Below are 21,102 nucleotides of genomic sequence, written 5' to 3'. Positions count from 1 at the left end.
TTTTTGGCAAGTCTGCTTCGGTTGTTCAGTTTGTAATTCTGTACTTGGTAGACGGAAGCACCGTTAAAACCAATTAAAAAAATGTGGTGCCCCAAAATCTGAGTACCCTGGGGTGTATCTATATGTTTTTAATTTGTTAATTGTTAAAAGTGTTTATAAAGATTTAAAAAAATAAATAAAAATTTCTTGAGGGAGAAGTGACAGTTGGGAGTGGTTGGTGGTTGCCGGGAGTAACAGGAAGGAGGAGTGTGCAGCATAGCAACAAGTCCACTGACTTTGGTAATAACTGTGAACTCCCAGAAGGCAGTGGGAAGAGGAAAGTTCTAGACTTCTGAGGGAGAGAGATCCCTGTGTCTGCATAGACTGAGAGAGAAAAATAGGGACAGAATGAAAATGGGACAAAGTGATATATAAGCAGATTAAAAGTGAAGTAAGTGTAAGAAGAGAAGAAGATAAGAAGTGAGCCAAAGAGAGGTGTGAGTAAAAAGGAAAGTACTGAAAACAAATAAGCAGTATAGAGATCTGTGACATCACACTAAACAGACTGAGCTATGTACTGAGAACCGTGTGAGAGGAGAGAAAATAAAGAGACTGTAATACAAAAGATCATCAGTTTATTTGGGTGAAAAAGTAATTTATGGGCCCAAACCACGTGCAGCACTTCTACTAAATTCCTGTGCACAGTTCAACCCAGGACTGAGTGTAAGATATGGTAACGTTACCAGGGATAATATTGGTGCACCAAATGTTTTAGATGATGTTAATGTTATGTGATTTACCTGAAAATTTATTTATTGTTATTATATATTAAATGCTATTGTGCTCTATGTTGATCAAATTAATATTTTGTCATTACCATTGAGTTGAAGGGGTCAGTGGCGCGGTTGCTTACCAAAATTATCTTTACCGCATTATTAATAAACCCAAGTTATTTGTCCAATCCTTGTCCCTTTCATTGAAGTATTTATCTCCTGACCACCGGATGTCCGAATAAAAAAAGAACCTGACTCATGTCTGGAGGACAAGGTAAGGGAAGGAATCCCATCAGTACTCGGCCACCACAAATACACTAAAAAATTCTTCAGTTTCAACATTCATACACTAGTTTACCAAGTATTACTGCAGAGCTGGGACTGTCAATCACAAAGCAGAGGGAGTAACAGACAACCTAGGTCACAAACTGGCAACTAGAGGGGAAGGGGATTAAGCAGATAAAGCACATTTAGTAAAATAACCTCAACATGGTTTTTGAACTGCAACCTTTAGCACCTAGTGAAGAACACCCTGTATGCTAAATATGGCCATACTTTTTAACTATTTAAAAGCTATGAAATATTTTTTTACAAGGCGGAATCTATGCTACATAATGAAGCTGTGACTTACTAAAGCATGAGCCTAGGCACATGTTAATCTAATATACTCTCTGAAGACACTGTACACCTGGCAGACAATTTATTAAGTATGTCTGGCCTGCATAATCAGTGACAGCCTCATAAGTGCACACAATGTTTTTTTTAAAGCAGGTGAGAAGGCACCAACAGTGCGAGAGTGTGCAATGATCGAGAACAGCACTACTGCTGGGGTTCTCATATACTGTAGTGTCACAGGTGTATCGACAACCAGCCACAAGCCACATAACCAGTGGCCATGATGTGGATGGAAACCACTTCTGAAAGGGATGAACACTAACTGAATACAGCAGTGGTGTTGAGATCGGTATATCAGAATGCACAGCTTGTTGTGTCATGTTATGTAAGGGGTATGTGAACAAGAAGGTGCTTATATAGTGGACTAAGGAAGACAAAACACCGGGGGATTGTAAAATAAAAATCCTGGTTCTTGCTCTGATGTGACATGGCAAAAAACACAAGCCCATGCTTCATCATCAGCTCTTTATATAGCGCCACTAATTCCGCTGCGCTGTACAGAGAACTCACTCACATCAGTCCCTGCCCCCATTGGAGCTTACAATCTAAATTCCCTAATATACACAAACAGAGACTAGGGTCAATTTGATAGCAGCCAATTAACCTACCAGTATGTTTTTTGGAGTGTGGGAGGAAACTGGAGCACCTGCAGGAAAGCCGCGCAAGCATGGAGAGAACATACAAACTGCACACATATAAGGCCATGGTTGGGAATCGAACTCATGACCCCAGTGCTGTGAGGCAGAAGTGCTAACCAATGAGCCACCGTGCTGGCCATGCTTTCATCCCATCAAGCACCAACAATGGTGGTATAACAGTGTGGTAGTTTTTGCAGGTCAGGTTGATTTCTTGATATAAATAAAGCAACATCTGAATGCCACAAGATATGTGAACATAAGTGCCCATCAGGGACATCCCTTAAATGTACCCATTCAGCTACTTCAGCAAATTAACCTTTCATGCCACGAGGCTACAAAACTCCTTCATTAGATCCAAGGATATGATAGTGATTTGAAATAATGCAGCCACCTAGCCAGAGACTTCCACCCAATCGAGCATGTTGGTTGAGAATGAACAAGCTATTTGCAGTAAGGATCTACCACTAGCTCATTTGTAATCGCTAAAAAAGACACAATGGAGTAGACATGAGCCCGTCGGTGGCAGCCTTTGTACACAAGGGAGGGCATTGTTAATTTCTTTTTTTAGGACACAACACATCTATCAGCTCAATAAACCAGGGTTGCTCAGGATTTTTTTTTAAATGAGGGGCTCAGAGATATGTAACCTGTAGCATGGGAATTCTTTACTTATAAAGCAGAGGCCTATGTTGTTGAAAGGTTGTCACATAGATCACTCTTATTATTTCTACATTCATATACCCACAAACCCCAGCTACTGAACGCTAGTAAATATTCCTCACTCACAATAACTGTTCGAACATGATAAGTGGCGCAGGAGATCCGTCTCACATGCAGCTCATAAAATCATGATAACTTTCAGAGAGACATAAACATCTTGTCAGAGAAGCCGGCCGCTCATTACAGACACGGGGAGCTGTGTCATACATCTGCAGACAGACAGGTTTTACCGTACGCCATTAATAGAACTTTCAATTATTCCAGAGAACACAGTACGTTTTAACTCAACCAGATTACAATACATTTTATTCTGACGCTTGTTTTATTTGCTGAGTAAAACAAAACTGATTCAATTTCCCTGCAAAGCCATAAACTGCAGAGAGATATGAAGTTCAAGAGGAATCATGTTATTTGAGAAGGAAAGAGATGCCAATTTAATCCTGCGGAGAATAGTGTCTTCCTTCCAAGCTAGCTTACACCGCTCAATGATGAATAATGAGTCTTTTTATGCAAGTTTACATGATGTTATCCTACACTGCTGCATAAGACATGCGATAATATATAGCTAATCTTTGAGTACACCTAAAACTGGTTACTGTATATTTACCAAGAAAGGCAAACATAAGAATTATTCTCTAAATAAAATCTCCACGTAGTAGTGGCGTTGAAAGACTGCATTTTTCCAACAAACTAGCTTTAACGTTTACATGGCTATACACAGCAGAGACAGCCGTCCTGTGGGCTTCAGAATGCAGTCTATCAATTCATTATAGCAGGCTGGGTGCAAACTTATTTGTTTTACAGGTATGGGGAAAAGTGCCATAGTTGGGAGTTGCTAAAAAGTGAATGTGACTGGATCACTGATAAATAACTTCTGGTATAAATTTATTTAAATAGTGCAGGGCACTTCTTTATATAATTGCACATGCACTTATTTTTGATATTGTGTATATTTTGGTAAGGGGAATCTTTAATTTCTGAGACCAGGGGAAGAAATTTGTTTCTTCTTTAACCTTGCTAGAGGAAATGCATTATTTCAGGAGGTATATATCTGATACAATAAGCCTTTGTGGATGGAAGTCTTTCGTGTGTTGTGATGTGGGGAAGTGACTTGTTTGGAGTTTGTACCTTTCTTTGGGAATGTGTATTCTGGACTGTCTGAAGAGGTGGCCCAGGCTAATTAGATCTTTTGACGTGTGAAGGTCCAACATTGAAGGCAAGAATTTTTAATTAAGACTGGCTCCTAGATTCTCTGCATCTGAAAACCAGATGCAGGACATCACAGCATCTCTAGAATTTCATAGATAAGTGTAAATATTGTTGACATTGCAATGCAGGTAAATCCATGTTTGTGTAAACACATTGCATCCTGATTCTAAAAATAGCCTGTGTCCAAATCAGTATAAAAAGCACTGTCTTGTACACTGAAATGTTCTTCTTGTTTCATCTGACCGGATAACTGGTACCTTCAACTAGTGCGAGAGCAAATAAAGATCACTTGCTTCAAAGACGTGCTTGAAAACATCTTCAATATTGCTGTATTCCTGTTACCTGAAGATAAGACCCTAAATCGAATTCGTTCTCCAGCTGTTTCTGAGGTTGGACCCAGCTTTTCCGGTACCACCGCTCTGCCTGCTACCCTGAAGCTCTGGTCAGTGCGATAGGCAAGGGGGGATCCATCCACAGCACCCCTGATCCATAGTAATATGTCAGGAGTACCAGCCCAGGCATGCCAGTAATGGAGTACACTCACAGCGTCAGTTACCAAGAAGAAACCCGGTACTGGATGCCGGTAAGGAGTCCAGTGGTGGCAGCATATGTAAGCCCCTTCTGCTGCGGCAAGAGGGCGCATTTGGGATAACTAAAAGGAACGGTGGCAAAGTAAGCTCAGCCGGTTCCCAGCAGCAACAGACAGGGTAGCATAGGCGGTCCATCCTGTCACAGTGAACTTCCTATTTAAAGGTAAAAGTATCAAGCTTACAGTTTTCACTCTTAGAAAACGAATATATCAGCAATTTTAATATAGGGCGATGGTTTAAATTTTTAAATTGATTTCCCTAAATTAAACTTTTTTTTCAAAGCAAGGCTATTCATTTATTGCTGCAGCTTGGCTAAATTAACACTTTTTTGACGGTGGATTAACTTCTCTGCAGCATTAAAACCTTATACGCAACTAGCATCATTTTGTGCACTTATCGGGTCAAATATTTAAACCATTGTTACCAATGAACACATACCCACATGTGAACGCAATTAACTGCATGTCAAATGAGTTTCGCATGCAGCTTCCCTGGCTTTTATATTTGCATTTTTTTTTTTTAATGCAAAGGCCCAACAGTAAACTGTGTTCCATAATCAAAGTATTCCATGGGCACAAGTCTTTCAGTAACGGAGGAGGTGAGACAAACGTTTATCTCTTAGAGTGTAAGGTCATTTGTTACTATTAAGATGTGGGGAACAATGGATACACACATGAGGTAGCTGAAGAACAGTTGGAGCTGGCAATGAGGAACTTGTGTGGCTACTGCAATTGTGAAGCATTATCAATTACCAATATTAAAAGCTGCCAGTGCCGACTAGCAGTTCTGTGCAGCTGGTGTGTCACGGTTGGAACGAGGAGAGACCATTAAAGGAGAAGATTTGGAACATGAACTAATTATTGTAGAAATCTTAAGATAATCAGTTGCTGACAACCATGACAGTCCTTCGCCATTTATTTTTACCGAACCTCATTCCCGTTCTGGAATAGGCTTCACTTTTGTGCTGTATGGGTATCCAGCAGTTCGGAGTATCTTAGCTGTGTGCCCAGTATGTATGTTTGGCATCATCCACACTTCTGGACTCCTGGCCCACTTGCTGCCAATACAGATCACCAAAGTAAAAACAGAGATGGCAACAGCAATAAGTTGAGCTCACTGGGTCCAGCAGCTAAACTGATGTGGTATTTCAGTAGATCTTCAAAACCAATTGTGTCCTTGGTGTGGTCACCCTCCTCGGTACAGCTAGGTACACACTACAGGTTCTTTACCCGATTATCGTGCCAATCACATGATAAACGACTGTTAGGTGCGATATCGCATTAGTGTGTAGGCTCCAACGATCAGGTGTTATCGTGCCAAAGCACATCGCACCGTTTTATTTGATTTTATAACTGGACTAAACATATGTGTGTATGCACTCACAACCAGCAGTGTATACAGATCTCCATAGAGTGCACAGAGTCACGATCTTCTCAGCCGATGGTTATGACAGATGAAGAGCACAGATCTGATGGTAAATCGTGTAAAACGTGTAAGTGTGTACACATGAATCGGTATGCTGGTAAACGTTGGTAAAATCCTTAAAGATATCACGGTGGGAGAACTTTTCTGTAGTGTGTACCCAGCTTACTACTGTGTAGGCAGTGGAAAATTACAATGGCTTTATATTTGTGAGAAGATGCTTATGTGGGTGGTAGGGCAGTGAGCTAAAGTTCAGCCATCTTTAAGTACTGTTACATGCCATATGAAAGTAAAGTTGCACATTTTAAATTATTTTAAAAATACTAATGATTTAAATAGTTCCTCAAGAGGAGGAAAAAAAAGTTATTGTCATTATTACACCACGATTCTGTCCCTTCTCAAAGATATCCAAGCCTAATATCAATACTTGCCTCAGTGATAGACAGCAAATATCTAAGTAGAATAATGACAAGAACTTTTGTTTTTATAGCGGTTTTTGTTTTATATCCAAGCCGAATAGCAACACTTGGCTCGAACGAAAGAGCTACACAAGTACCTACCTTGGGAGGTTTGGAGCAGATGCGGATGTAACCACTGCAGATGGGGAGGAAGGTGTTGAGGGTTGTGGAGATTCTGGGGCTCGTGGGACCCTTCCCATTCGGTACCAGATGCCCATACTGTTCAGCTCCCTTTCAAGCAAATATAAAACAGAAAATAAGTTTTTGGACAAAATGCAAAGCAGATAAATATGGTAGCTTAATGTACTAAACATTCAGATTTTTTTCCCTGAAGAAGTGTACATAGGCCTGTGCACTGCATTCACCCACATAATGATCACAGGATTACTGATCCTTATGAGAAATATGTCTTGTATACCCATGGTATTTCTTCAGACAACTTGCTGTATATTACGGAATCTATAATAATTATTATTATTGTTCCTAGTTACTGAAGTCACCATGCAGATGAACACGGCATAGAGCAGCAGCCATGGGCACATGGTAAAACGCTCACATGTACAAGCTTTGGTATATTAATTTCCTGTCCAGAAAGTGGCATTTGTGTAAAAAAATTATAAGGCTGGAAAACAATGGGTGTGAATTCTTTAATGTGATAGACAATGTACACTGTGTAGAAGAGTTTTTTGTTTGAAGTAGTTTACTAAATGCCCTTCATTCCAATAAGAGTACTGTTGGGAGCCCCACCCAAGTCTCTCTTTAGCCTGATCCCAAAGCTCAGAAACAGCCAGGTCCTCCGTTGATTAACACCAATGCTGCCTGGCAATCTCAGTAGCAGGGCAGATCCAACACAGTGTCTCTAAGGCTTTCAATAAGGGCACCACCAAAGTACTAGTATTGGCAAGAGGAGGGATTTAGTAAATGATGAAGCATGCTTGCTGCAGACAAGAACAATTAGGTTAACGGGTAGGTCGAAACTAGAAAAAGAAGAGAAAGAAGGTGAAATAATACATAAGATACAAATGAAATGAATTATGTGATTTGTTTAGACTGGAAAAAAAAAAAAAGTGTCACTCCTATTTAAATGAAGGAAACAAATACTGAAAAAGCTTTCAATAATCAAGCTATCCATCTCAATGTTTATGATTAATGAATAATGGCATCAACAAGGAAAACCATATGATAAAATACAGCTCAACTCCCTAAATATATATTACGAAACAATACAAGTGTGTTTTGAAATCAAGATAAATTTGTGACAATACTATGTTCATGGCACAAAAATTACCATTTTAGATATTTACCTAAAATAGTAGTGTAGATATTTTTCTTTTGCTTAATGCACTCAAATACTTAAAACACACACACACAAAAAAACATAAAAGAGGGGGCTTGATCTGTTTTATTTATTTTTTTTGCTTTTTTTATAGGCTGCCATGATTTACAATTCATGATTGTGGTCTACCATGGCAACCACAGTCACACAACACATGATGTAGTGCACAGAGAGGCCCTCTCTGTCTGCACTTTGATGTCCTCCTTTTCTCTGCCTCTGCCATCACATGCAGATAGCCTGTGTGGCACAGTGATTGCATCTGTCAGCCATTTTTGTGTGCCAACCGGAGAACTTTTGAAAAGGAGATAATGATCTGTAGGAGGCTAGCTAACAAAAAAGACTGCATGCTTAAAAGGTATAGTTAAAGAAAAAAAAAACATCTATGTGGAACTGCTGCTTTAAAAAACTATTCATCCAAAATTACTAACTTGCCAGTTAACAGAAAATTGACTGTTCCACAGTAGCAATTTACATGACTGGTCTAGAAAAATGTGGCTTTGGCTAATACTTTGATACAAATAATGCCAAATATACAATAACAACGAGTTGCTGGATAAATACATCAGGGATTCTCAACCTGTGATACTCGTACCCAAATGGTACATTAGACAGATTGAAGGGGTACTTCAAGCAGTTAAATTGAAACCAAATCATTTAAACATGTAATTAATGAATAACACATTTAAAAACAAAATACAATGGGCATTATTTTAACCATTTAAAGACAAAGTGTTATTTGACAAACGTTAAAAACACATTCAGGATCATTTGTAATAAATATAAACACTTTAGTGACTATTAGAGATAAGGGGATAGACAACCGCATATTTGGTTAGCATTTACCATCATTAGGACACAGATACCAATAAGTGATATCCACATTTAAAGAAATTCTAACAATGTTTCATTTCAGAGCAGAGTGTTGTCAACTTAAGGTGTATCCGTTAACTACACTGAACAAGTCATCCTATTCTGCCCAGTGTCCACCTGTGTCCTGCCCCATGAAATTAGAAAAACAAACAATACAAAAAAAATAAAACATTCATAATACTATTTTATATACAAGCAAAATGTGTTGGTAAATTATAACATTTATTAATAAACAATAGCAGCTGAAACAGGGTGGCAGTACATTTATAGTCTACATAGTGCAAGTACAATTGCTGCTAGTAAAAACTAAAGACATATAACACTTACAATATAAGCAGCATTGTCCTGGGTACCATTACATGAATTTATAAATAGTACAAGACATCTGTGGCTATGTCTCTGCCACACCACCCTTTCCGTTACAAGGGATGTTCCTCTATCCCACGGGACCTCCTCCAGCACCTTTAATGATCTCTTTCCGACAGCCAATTGCCTCCAAGCCCCAAACACTTTCAAAACAGCTATTCGGTATTTTGCCGTTACGCAAAATATGACATTTAGGGGCATATTCAATTAGGGTTCCGGTCCGCGGTAATGCGGGTTACCGCGGAAAGTGCGCATTATTGGCGGTAATACGGTACCGCAATAACGCAGATTTTCGTACGCAACCCTATGGGCTGCGAACGAAAATCCACGTTATAGCGGTACCGTGAATTAAGTTCGCGGCCCGTTCCGGCGCGATCCCGCGGACCGGAATCATAATTGAATATGCCCCTTAGAGTAAGGGTCTTGACTGTTACATGGGAGGGAAAGTGACTTGCATTGATGAACTGTCTGAAGGTGAATATTGCCTTTTACCCAAGTAAGAGGTAAAAGGAGACTATTTCCTACGAAAACTAAGGAGTCATTCAAGACCCTACTGATCTTATGGCCAATAGATGCTCAGAAGATAACAAGACATTGCCTGGACTGGCCTCTGCTAGGTAATGCACCTCCCCTTTGAGTCATGAGGACATCCTTGGGGTGAAAAGGACCACGAGAAAACTACTACTATGAAAAGTTACTTTACATATCTGGAAAGACTGGTGGTTTTACTAGTGGGCTGGAAATGAGTGTAAGAGTAAACCTGTTTCCACCTGTATATAATCAGATTCTTGTGTGAGGGGGATTCACGTAGGGCAGATCTGTTCCTCAACTACATACACCTGTAATGGGGAGGGGGGTTGCTTTAAAAACACATCTAATATAACCTAACTGGATATACCTGGTCCTGTAAAGGGTGTGAAAACCACGTTTTCTTTCCAGCTTATCCTCTATTTATGGGAGAGACATGGACGCACTTGTCTCATGGTGGGACTGAGCCTTGAGGCTTCCAGGGGTAGGTAAGACTAGCAGGGCTAGACCAAAAGTGGGCATCTACTCTAAAGGGTTGAGCTAAACATTTGTATTATTACTTCTAAAGCAAGTCACTTAAACTAAAAGCCAAAGCTGTTGTTACAGAGAAGGTGGAGAGAGGGACTGTGCTTTTGTGCAGAGAAAATACCTGCGGTAGGCAAGACTGGTGTTATAACGGGGGTTGATACATAGGGAACACTGTAGAGACCAGTGAAGAGAATGCACCTGAACTCACCCTATAAATGTATACTGAGGTGGGGCCTGTTTAGAACGGCTCAGAATGCGAATGTCACAGATGGCGGCTTCCGTTGAGTCCCGTGGAATAAACTTAATGCACAGACGCTTTTTTCTAAAGGCAACTTCCTCTGCAGGAAAATAATGCACAAACTGACATTATAGCAAGAGTAAATTAAACTGTATTATAACTTACCAGAAAAAATGGGGATGGGGGGAATTATTTACAATTTGGGAAAAAGGCCAGACCCAGTGTAAAAACAAAACATACAGCTTTGCAAGACTCATTCAAAATATGTAAAAGGAGAAATTACAGTAGTCAGCTTGTAGATCTCCTTTGTTTGCAAGTGACCACAAGAGAGCATATAGGCAAAGACAAGCACGCAAGTGAAAGCAATGTAATGAAAGGATAACCAGACAACATGAATAACACTGAGAGGTATATTTACTAAACTGCGGGTTTGAAAAAGTGGAGATATTGCCTATAGCAAACAATCAGATTCTAGCTGACATTTTGTAGAATGTACTAAATAAATGACAGCTAGAATCTGATTGGTTGCTATAGGCAACATCTCCACTTTTTCAAACCGGCAGTTTAGCAAATATACCCCAATGTCTCGGACTTCTTATTAAACAATTCAGGGATTCAAGGAATAAACAAGCAGATAATTTATGGTGATCTAAAAATGATGGGGGGGGGGGCGATAGGAACACAGGTAGGCAGTGTATAGACAGGACAATTACACACGCCGTGGACATGTGTACACTCGCAGCACACAACCACTAGAGGGAGCACGACAGGAGACGTGCATTCTTCCTTTTCCCTTGCGAGTCCTACACGGCCGCCACCGAGTGGACACAGTCCCCATGCATTGTTACATTGCTTGGACTTACGTGTATCCACTGTCTCCTGGATGGGGATAAAGCCAACGGGCAATGTGTCTTTTATATCAATAAGTTTCATATCCACCAAGACATTCCCTAAATGACTCTGTGGAAGGAAGGATCGAAAAAAGAAAGAGGTGAATATGCTGGGGAAAAAAACCCCCCCAAAAAAAGAAAACTGCCAAAGTAAATGGGAGCATTTAAAACTCACATTCTCTCTCAAGAAGGCTCTGGTGAAACAAAGATATCTTGTCACCTTGGACTTAAATAAACCATCTTTCCACAGATCTGCATCCATGCCATCTGTCGTCTGAGAAACCTGTTATAGGAGACAAAGGAAAGCTTATATTAAGGAAGAGAGCTGGAAAAAGCAGACAAAAGAAAAATTAATCAGTACCTGTATCAAAGACAAGTCATATGTTTAGATGACAAAGCTTTTATGTGCATTATAATCACCTGTGGTTGTCCACTAGCTTTGTCTGGTGAAATGTGCTACTGGAACTCAACTTTAAATAAACAAGAAGAATGCTTCAGCCGAATCCTTAGACCAAGGTCGTCTAATAGGTCCAGCAATGTTTTGTGGTTCCCAGTAAACATTACTGTCTGAGAATATTTTAACAGGCCCCTGTGAATTTATTTCTGTCTCCAAACAAATGTATATATTTTTTACAGAACACAAAAAAAACAAATACCTGTAAAGTTAAATATTTCAGACCATGTACATGTTAAAATGGGAGCTGGCCAGCATTAAAGGAGAGGTGGTCACGTGTGTGTGTGTGGTCCTCTTCCTAGTCATCGTAATATCTCAGAGTGAGTGTAGTGCATTTACAGATTATGGCAGGTTAGTCTGTGAATAAATGGTTACGTCTTCTCAACACATTGACTAGCCAACAATAGGTATACCTACATTTGTGGCTGTATGAACGCTTTATGAAGTCAAGGCACAAGTATGACATATTGTGATGTTCATCTCAAAAGATATGGCTTCTTGAGTGGTAAAGGGACACTTTGAGGCCCCTGAGAAATACCATAGTGTTTAACACTTGTGGCCCTTCAAAGCAGCAGCACAGCACGCCACACAGACTGGACAACAGAGCAATAGGTGACTGGACACCAATGCCTACGTCACACTGACTAACTCAGGCTGACCTATGTGTGAGGACACTGGCAGTGGCTGGTGTTTTGATTTTTATTATGCGGAGACTAAAGAACAGAGTCATAGGAAGTTCAGTAGCAAAGGGAATTGACAACAATCATATGCAAGGCCTACTGGTCTTACAGAACCCAACATCTATTCTAACAAAACTATACCCTTACCACAATTAAACTCATTATAATATATACTCCAAAATGAGTTCAGGGGCATTTGCTCTACCAAACACGTAGGAAATGTAGAGTTAAGGGAGCAAAACTGACAGTGGACAAGAGGCAAAAAGAAAAGAAAGTCTGCTTGCATCAGGAGTTCCATCCAGAACAGAGGAAGGGCACCGTTTAGGAAGTGGAACTAGCCTTTAGATGGAATGTTCCAAATAAAGTGGATGGCTGTGTATTTAGTACTACAGCAAAACTACCTTTCTAAACATGTCTCTACTGTTCACATGCAATAGTAGGAAGTAGCTTAAGCTTCTGGCTATAGGCTATTGGCTGTGTACCACATTTTCCCGGAGGTTTAGTGCTTGGCTGGTGTGTTTAGTAAATTATATACTTTCATAATTTCATGTACTTTGCAAAACATACCAGCCAAGTTCAAAACCTCGGAAAAAAAAAGAAAAAAAAAGAAAACAGTTCATGTTCTCCCACGAGAGCATAACATTTTTAACGAGCCGTGAACTGGTTTGGCTCAAGATATGGATTTAGACAACATTCTTATTCATTCCTAGGCAGAAGGTTACTCGAATGAAAAAAGTGCGGTCACTCTGCTCACGAAATTCTGGCAAATGCAAAAGTGCTAAACGGTGACTGGGGAATACACGATTGCCAGTTATAGGTAGATTGTCCGTTCTAGACAAAGCACCTTGAAAACGTCTAGACAACTTCACGAGAAGGATGGAATGGCTACACACCCACATCTAGATAAGCTTTATTTCTTTTGGAACAGTTAAGAGTAAACGGATCAAACATTAGGTTCAGTCTACATACACACCTGGTCCTGTGAATATTTGTGTTGTACCTGCAACTAAGCAACATGAAATGTTAAAATATATATTTTGCTGGCTTATAAAGCCATGGTTTTCATCCAAACATTATATGTAGATCTGTAGGGAAAGTTAGTTACCGTTTAATTTCTCGGTAATTAAAATTCATCATATTTGGGACTCCCTTCTGCCTAGTACATAATATGATTGTAATCCTTAATCTCTATGTGGACAAGTTTTGTGTTATATTATACTTTTTATATTCTGTATATATGCTGTATGTAGGTTTTACTGCTTATCACATTGCTGGTCAGTTAAAGTGCCTCTGTTCTTGGTATGAAGTTCTATTTTCCATGAGTGTCCGTGGCTTAGGTGCCGATGACGTGTGTGTAGGTGGTCTTCATGTGGCAGCGAGGGAGTAGGACCATTTTAACATCTCTTTCTCAGGTACGATCTCAACGTTTTCTCTTGTGTTCACCATATATTGTTCCCTCTGACCAAATGCCCAATTCAATGGTTTAATCCCAACAGGAGGAGGTCTTAGTGGGAGATAAGGTGGTCACCTACACCAGTAACCCCTATATAAGTCCAGCCAATGGTGCCCCTACACCAGGGAACCTGATCCCAGTACCCAGGAGGCCAAACTGTGGGAAAAGCATCGAAACCAAGGAGAGGGGATGCGTTTGATTTGGCACTGGCTCAGGATAATGGATCCTGCTAGTTCATGATGCGGAGAGGAGTAACAGGAATTACTGCAATTCAGCTGCAAAGGCACAACTGGTACCGGACCTCCAAGAGGAGGAGACACCTGGGATTAGCTGTTGCCCTGTCTGGCAGAAGCAATCAGAGACAAGTAGCTGTTGTTATTGGGGACAATAGCCAGGAGTACTTGTCTCCTGTAGCAGCTCTCATGGTGTGCGTTTGTCTTTTGCGCCGTCTGCCGAGCCCACCATGAGTAGCCCATATTAGCACTGGATGTAAGGGAGTGTACAGTGACCTGCTCAATAATAAGCCATTGTTTATTTTGCACCAACTACCTGAGAGTAGCATCATGCACACGTCAACGTACCGAGGGACCCAGCTACACTTGAAGTAGCGTTGGCTAGGTTGAGTAATCACCTGCGTTCTTACATGTATTTTATTCCACTTGTTTCATTTCAGAGTGTCTGATGCGCGTCCATGGAGTTGAGAACATACACTCAGCTCAATTAGAGCACATTGTAAACAAAAATGGGACGCGGTTACGGCGAGTTTACATAACTGTTTTCGCACTCATTAGGCTTCAACAAAATAACAAGTTCTTGTTTTGTCACAGACATAAAAAACAGGTTAAACGGACTAGTTAACACACATGAAATTTACACAAACACAATATGGCTTGCTAGCAGGGTCACTCGGCGCTGCCGCAGGTCCGATTCGTAACGTGTAGCAGTTTTTATAGATTAGCAAATTATTTGGTAAGTAGACCAAAAATGCTATTTAGAAAATGCGTTTTGCTGCTATGTCGTTATGCGGCGAGGTTTCCTTCCAGCAGTCAAACAATTGTTTACAACCAAAAAAATGATGTTTTCAGTATTTGTCACCATGTGGTCTAATGGATTACTTTTTCTACACTAAATAACTATGTACAATTTGGCAGCTTTACCTTGAGAGCTGTGGAAGATATTCGGCAACAAATAAATATACGCACACATTTTACTTGCCTTAACAGGTGTTAATACAAATGTATTGCAAGGGCCAGTGTACACACAGCCTCAGTGCTCCGCATACTGGGCAGTGAGATACTCACCATCTGCAGCAGCTTATTCCTTAGAAGGGCTGGTGATAAGTAATGTTTGCAGCTCCAGAATATAAATCTCCACACAACTTCCCTCTAAATTATTCTACCAATTGCTCCAGCTCCGTCATTTTCACCACACAGCCAAAACTCGCCTCTCTTCCTGTCCCCTTACCACGCTTGAAAATCTTTGTCTCCGTCAGTCCTCTACGAAAGGCCTTATTTCAACATTATACTATGAACTCGCCCCACCTTCCTCAGACCTTAGAGTTTTGCATGAACTGGTCTGCGAACGTGACTTTGGTGAAGCTCTTTTGAGCGAGGAATGGCCGGAGATATATGAGAACGCTGCCTCCAGCTCAATCTGCGTTAAAATAAAGAGAATGTCTATAAGGTATTGTACCGTTGGTACTACGTTCCCTCCCGGATACATAAATTCCTCCCAGACTCTTCTGATCGCTGTTGGCGGGGGTGCTCCCATGAGGGCAACTTTATCCATATATCGTGGACTTGTCCAAAATTATCAAACTTCTGGGCTGAGATTAAATACCTGATTCAATCGATACTCTAAGTAACGATACCATTAGAGCCTAAATTCTCTTGCCCTTGGGGGCGCCCGCGGCGACTCGACACCAGACCAAGTTAGCTAGGCACATCTTATCGGCAGCTACCTGCCAAATTGCAGCAGACTGGAGGCAGCAATCTCCACCTTCGCTTCAGGCCGTTATTAATAGAGTTTGGCAGGTTCAGCGCCTGGACCAGCATCATCAATAGGACATCAAGATCGTTCACTAAGATATGGAGCCCATGGCTCGTTTTTTCAGGCTTATTCCCCTTTCACTTGACTCTATAACTACATATACCCGTCCTCTTTTCGTTAACCCCTTTCTTCCTTTCCTGCTCTGTTCTAGTCTCTTCTCTTCCCGCGTCATGCCCTCCTCTTTTTGCGGCATTTCGCTCTCTCCCTTACATCTTTTTTGGTCAATCTTTATACACGTAATTTGACCTCTTTGCACTGATTCTTTACGATATTCTGTTGATTTTATATCCTGTTTTATGTGAGGTTTTTTTTTTTCTTGCTGACATTGCATATCGCTTTTGTTTGTTATTTGACCTTCCAAAAATAAAAAAATCTCCACACAACACAGCATCAAAAGTGACCCAACCACGCAGCAGCAACTATCATTAAGCTCTTCCACGTACACTACGCATTCATTAGTTAGCTTTATATTATATGCATTTATAAATGTCAGACAATGTGGATGTAAGGTATTCTGCACAGAGAACCTTACTTTCTTGCATATTTAAATCTATTAATAAGAGAAGGTGACAGCACGGCAACATTAAAGTAAGATATCATGTAGTTTAGTGTCTCTTAAAAGTGGAGTTTACCACTAGTTGTCAGTAGCAAAAGGAAAGCAATTGACATCACTAATAGCACAAGAACAGTTTGGTGTTTGGATCCTAACATCATTAGTAATATCAGGCATTACAAGTCCAAGAACATGTGCTTAAACCCAAGCCCTCAGTTTAAGCTTAATGTCTTTTCATAATCTGTCAAACCTGGTGACTAATTTGATGACACACAAATGACTAAAGACACAATCAGGGAATATTTTGTATATTTCTAACCTTACTTATCAAACCTCTAATGAATACCACAACACCATGATCTCATAACCCAGAAATTCTTTGACTGTACACTGGTGACATGACCCAAGGAATTAGAACATAAAGCTTTCAGGTGCTCTTCTTTCCCACAAGGAACATGGATCTACTCTCAAAAAGTGTTCCAGATTTAAAGATCTGCAAAATAAATAAATACTTTATACTAGAGATGATCAGGCTCGGTACTTTCCCGCTTAGTCGGATCTGAATAGAGGCAAAACATCAGTATTGCGTTGTCGGATCTTGCGGGTTTTGGATTTCCATGAGTACCACCCTCCCCAGGAGATCCAGCACTATTGCTCACACAGAAACAGGGGTAGCAGTGTTCTTGTCATTTGACAAAAATCGACTGGAAATTAATGTTATTGAGGTTAATAATAATGCAGGAACAAAAAAGAAAAAAAGCCAAATTATGTTTAGCATTTTACAAATCTAAAAGCAAAAAACACACGAGGGTGGTTTTGCCAAAACCAAAACCCAAACTTAATACAGATCCAAAACCAAAACATGGGGCTCAGTGAACAACCCTACTAAAAAATATATATATATATATATATATATATATATATATATATATATATATATATATATATATATATATATAAATAAAACACCTTTAGAAACTTCTCTACAGCAAGAAAACATATTTCAGAAGTTTACATTTGAAAACATCTACTACTTCAGCCAATTGGTCTTTGATCTTATCAATTTCATTTCTCAGTAGGAGCTTGCTGGTAGAAAGGGTTAAAATGTTAAACCACCACCCTGTCTTGTAACTTTGTACACCACTACAATTTAAAAACCACTGGAACTGCACAGCGCACCACAGCATGTGTAATCTGGCTGGCAGTCAGAACCCAGGAGAGCTGCTGATCTGTGTGGCGGATTTGTAAGCCACAGTCGCCAGTCACAACATGGTGGTTGGGAGGAAGAAACAGATGATCTTCCAAAATGTGGGACATCTCCAGGAATAAACACAGGATTGTTATTTTCTTTGTAAACCAAGAGTATCTAGAACATACAGACACATAACAATTTTCATTTCTGAACTCTCAGTGATGCAGCCACATGGGACCTCACCTCCTCCTTTTCGAAGTGCCATACCCTTGGCTCTGTGGTCAATGGAAGTGACTGGAGCAGGCAGTGTCAGAAAAACCAAGCTCCCTAAAGGAGGAGGGGGGGGGGGGGGGCATAGGAACCAATGGGTTCCATCCTCGTAGCAGTTTACATGCTGTTACTAGCACTAAAACATGATAGGAAAAGTAAAGATTCTGATGCAACTAGGTCATAAATGTCAATTAAATCTAAAATACAAATTTCTTTGAGTACAAAAAGTTACCAATAACGTTAATATAAGGAACAACTCAGGAAAACACGAAATCCGATAATTGTTAAAAAAAAAAAAAATATTTGCCAGGACCCATTATTGTTCCAATGGATTAGTTTTGGAAGCCATGGCTACCGTTTTAAATAATATACTAGATTTTATTTTCATTTCTTATTGGCTAATACACATGGGTACTTGCTTTCAGCACATGTGTAAAAGTGTATGGACATCGCAATCATAAGGAGTAGATCTGAACGTAGACAGCTGTTCAAGCTGCAGTTACCGCATTCTACTTCTTCCACACTGCATCTCCTGGTCATACCTCCAGAACCCTCCCTCTACTTCTCTTCCTTTGAAGTCCACTCCATTGTCTATCCTCCATATTCCACATTTGTGTTGCTGTAATTTATAGCTCCCTGGGTCAATGTTTCCCAATTACTAGATAACTTTCTTGCCTGGTTCACTTATTTCCTATTCTTTAACACATCTACTCTCATACCAGGTGATTTCAACATTTCTGTTAACCACCACACCACTGCCACAGAAATTCTTTAGATTACCTCCTCCTTTAGTCTCTCCCAGTGAAATTAATCTCTAACCCTCGTCTCACTTCTGCGCCATCACTAAATTCTTCCCACTCTTTGACCACAACTTCCTTTCCTCATGTTCCACCCCTTGCACCTAAACGCACACAGCAAGACCTAAACACTCTTGATTCTATCCACCTCATCCTCACTAAAACTACTCCTCCCTCATATGAATTACCCTCTCCAGCTCTGATCTACCTCCTTCTATAAAAAACAAACTCAACACACAGGTTGAAATGCCCGAGTCCCCATTATACTCACTTCTTCCTAGACAGATCCCGGACACTGGTCGCTTCACACAAAAACTAATCATATATTAAATGCCTCTAAATGTTTAATTGCCGCCCTATGGAAAAATACCTCTCCCCCCTCGCTCTCAGCCACTATAAATAAAGTATGGTCAATCTATAGGATGTAAAGCATCACAGCTTTTCTCAAAGACAAACCTGTGAACTTCCAAAAAACATGGTCTTCCTGGACGAGTTACTATGACGCTGAGCCACCCCTAACAACCGTTTGACAAGTATCTGTCGTTTTGATTAATATCCCCGCTGGGTCTAAGAAGGTTCTTTAACACATATGGGAAGTGGAAAGGACTAACTTAATTTGCCCTTCATAAAATTACCAGGGTTCACGCTCTTTTTCCATGTAATCTGATACATAAAGCAATGAGTAGAACATTCCCCCTCCCTCCCCTAAAACATTCCCCTCCCTTTTGTTTGTCTCCCCCCTCCCTTTTAAAAAAAAAAACAAACAAACAACATTTTACCTTCATATGTATATCATACCTGATTATAGATAATGACTCCAAGCCTTTCTTTTTATTGAGAGTAAGCATTTTGGAGTTTTATATGTATACACCATGTTTATCTCTTGGTATATGTCAATTTCACTGTTTGTTTTGAAAAAACTAATAAAATTACCTTTAAAAAATAAAAATAAAAAACTCAACACGGCTCCTGTTACCAGATACAGTCTCCGGCTAACCAAATGTTTACCCTGGCACACCAAACAGACCCACTACATGCAAAACTGCCCCTGCACTACCAAGTACACTGGAGTCTTGCCCAAACGCAGACTTCTTTCACTTTCATCAAACACGGTCCTTTCACTTGACAAGTAAGCTTACTTACAGTTATCCAACATTTACCCAGTCTTATAACTCTAGATGCTACTTTGCCACCTCACTTCTCTGTCCACCTGCACGATCTCCCTCTTTCTGCCTCATGCACCATGAATTTGCTACTTACTTCAAAGACCAAATCAACACCATTGAACAATGCATCTCTTTAAGCCATACCTAGGCTCTGTCCAACTGCCACCCTATTCATATCCTCCAAGATACAATCCAAATTCCTTACCCTCAAAGCCCCAACACCCCCTTCAAACCTCATCTCAAAAGACTCTACCTCATGCCCTCTTAGATCTACCACTAACTGTAACTTCACTTGTTTCCAATAACTACCTACAAGATTTTTCCTGTGCCGTTACCAAGCCTGACCAGGCTGTATCCCTGACTTTAAACCTTCTATGAAAAGAAACCGCTTTATAAGAGCCTACTCGACTCCCACCACTACACATACACCCCAACAACTGTCAGAATCTCCACTCTAAGCCACATTCACTCCTCTTGTCTTGTGCCCTTTACCCATTAGATTATAAGCTCTATCAAAACAGGTCAACCTCTACCCTTCAGTGACAAACTAACAAGAAGCACCCCCAGTGTTTTATAGAAGGATCGAGTGACTGGATCACTGATAAATAACTTCTGGTATAAATGTATTTAAAGGAAATAGCGCAGGGAGCTTATTTATATAATTGCACATGTACTTATTTTTGATGTTGTGTATATTTTGAGATAGGAAATCGTTCCTTCTGAGACCAGTCTAGAAATTATTATTTTTTTTCTATTTTAACCTTTCTAAAGCAAATGCCTTATTTCTGATTTATATATCTGATACAATGAACCTTTGTTTACAAAGTGTTTTGTGTATTGGAATATGTTTTGTATGGAAGGGTCATTGTTTGGGGTTTGTAAGGTTGCTATTGGAAACCTCCAATTAGGCCTATGGGGAGGGAGTCTGATAGCAGGAAAAACCTGCTCTTGTCAAAGGCCCAGCAGGGGGTCATTACTGTGTGGCCTTTTGTCAGAGTGTTCAAACCCTTCTAAACATTGTGAACATCACAGCGTCTCTAGAATTTCATAGATAAGTGTAAATATTGTTGGCTTTGCAATGCATGTAAATACATGTTTGTATAAACAGGTTACATCCCGATTCTAAAAATAGCCTGTATCTAAACTGTAGAAAAAGGCACTAGCTTGTATTGAAAATTTGTTCTTCTGATTTCATCAGACTTGAGTGAACACTGGTACCTTTAACCAGTGTAAGAGCAAATAAACATCTTGCTTCAAAGACCTGCTTG

At 40.1% G+C, this 21,102-nt stretch overlaps 1 protein-coding gene across 6 annotated transcripts in view; it reads right to left on the bottom strand.

The window, feature by feature from the left end:
- The window catches only part of MVB12B (multivesicular body subunit 12B), an 83,189-nt gene that overhangs the window by 43,215 nt on the left and 18,872 nt on the right, over positions 1 to 21,102 (bottom strand). For 5 of the 6 annotated variants that reach the window (XM_075184817.1, XM_075184821.1, XM_075184819.1 and 2 more), the window contains 4 exons: positions 11,396 to 11,503; positions 11,194 to 11,290; positions 10,301 to 10,430; positions 6,567 to 6,695 (listed from right to left, as the gene is read on the bottom strand). In XM_075184817.1, the coding sequence (XP_075040918.1) occupies positions 6,567 to 6,695; positions 10,301 to 10,430; positions 11,194 to 11,290; positions 11,396 to 11,503 (464 nt within the window). Of the gene's footprint in view, positions 1 to 6,562; positions 6,696 to 10,300; positions 10,431 to 11,193; positions 11,291 to 11,395; positions 11,504 to 21,102 lie in introns of those variants that run through there. The other variant, XM_075184822.1, reaches the window with a different exon arrangement.

This window comes from Mixophyes fleayi, chromosome 9, assembly GCF_038048845.1.
Source record: "Mixophyes fleayi isolate aMixFle1 chromosome 9, aMixFle1.hap1, whole genome shotgun sequence".
In the NCBI taxonomy this organism is placed as follows: domain Eukaryota; kingdom Metazoa; phylum Chordata; class Amphibia; order Anura; family Limnodynastidae; genus Mixophyes; species Mixophyes fleayi.
Note: the sequence above shows the minus strand (reverse complement) of the source record. Positions and strands in the feature narration are given on the sequence as shown.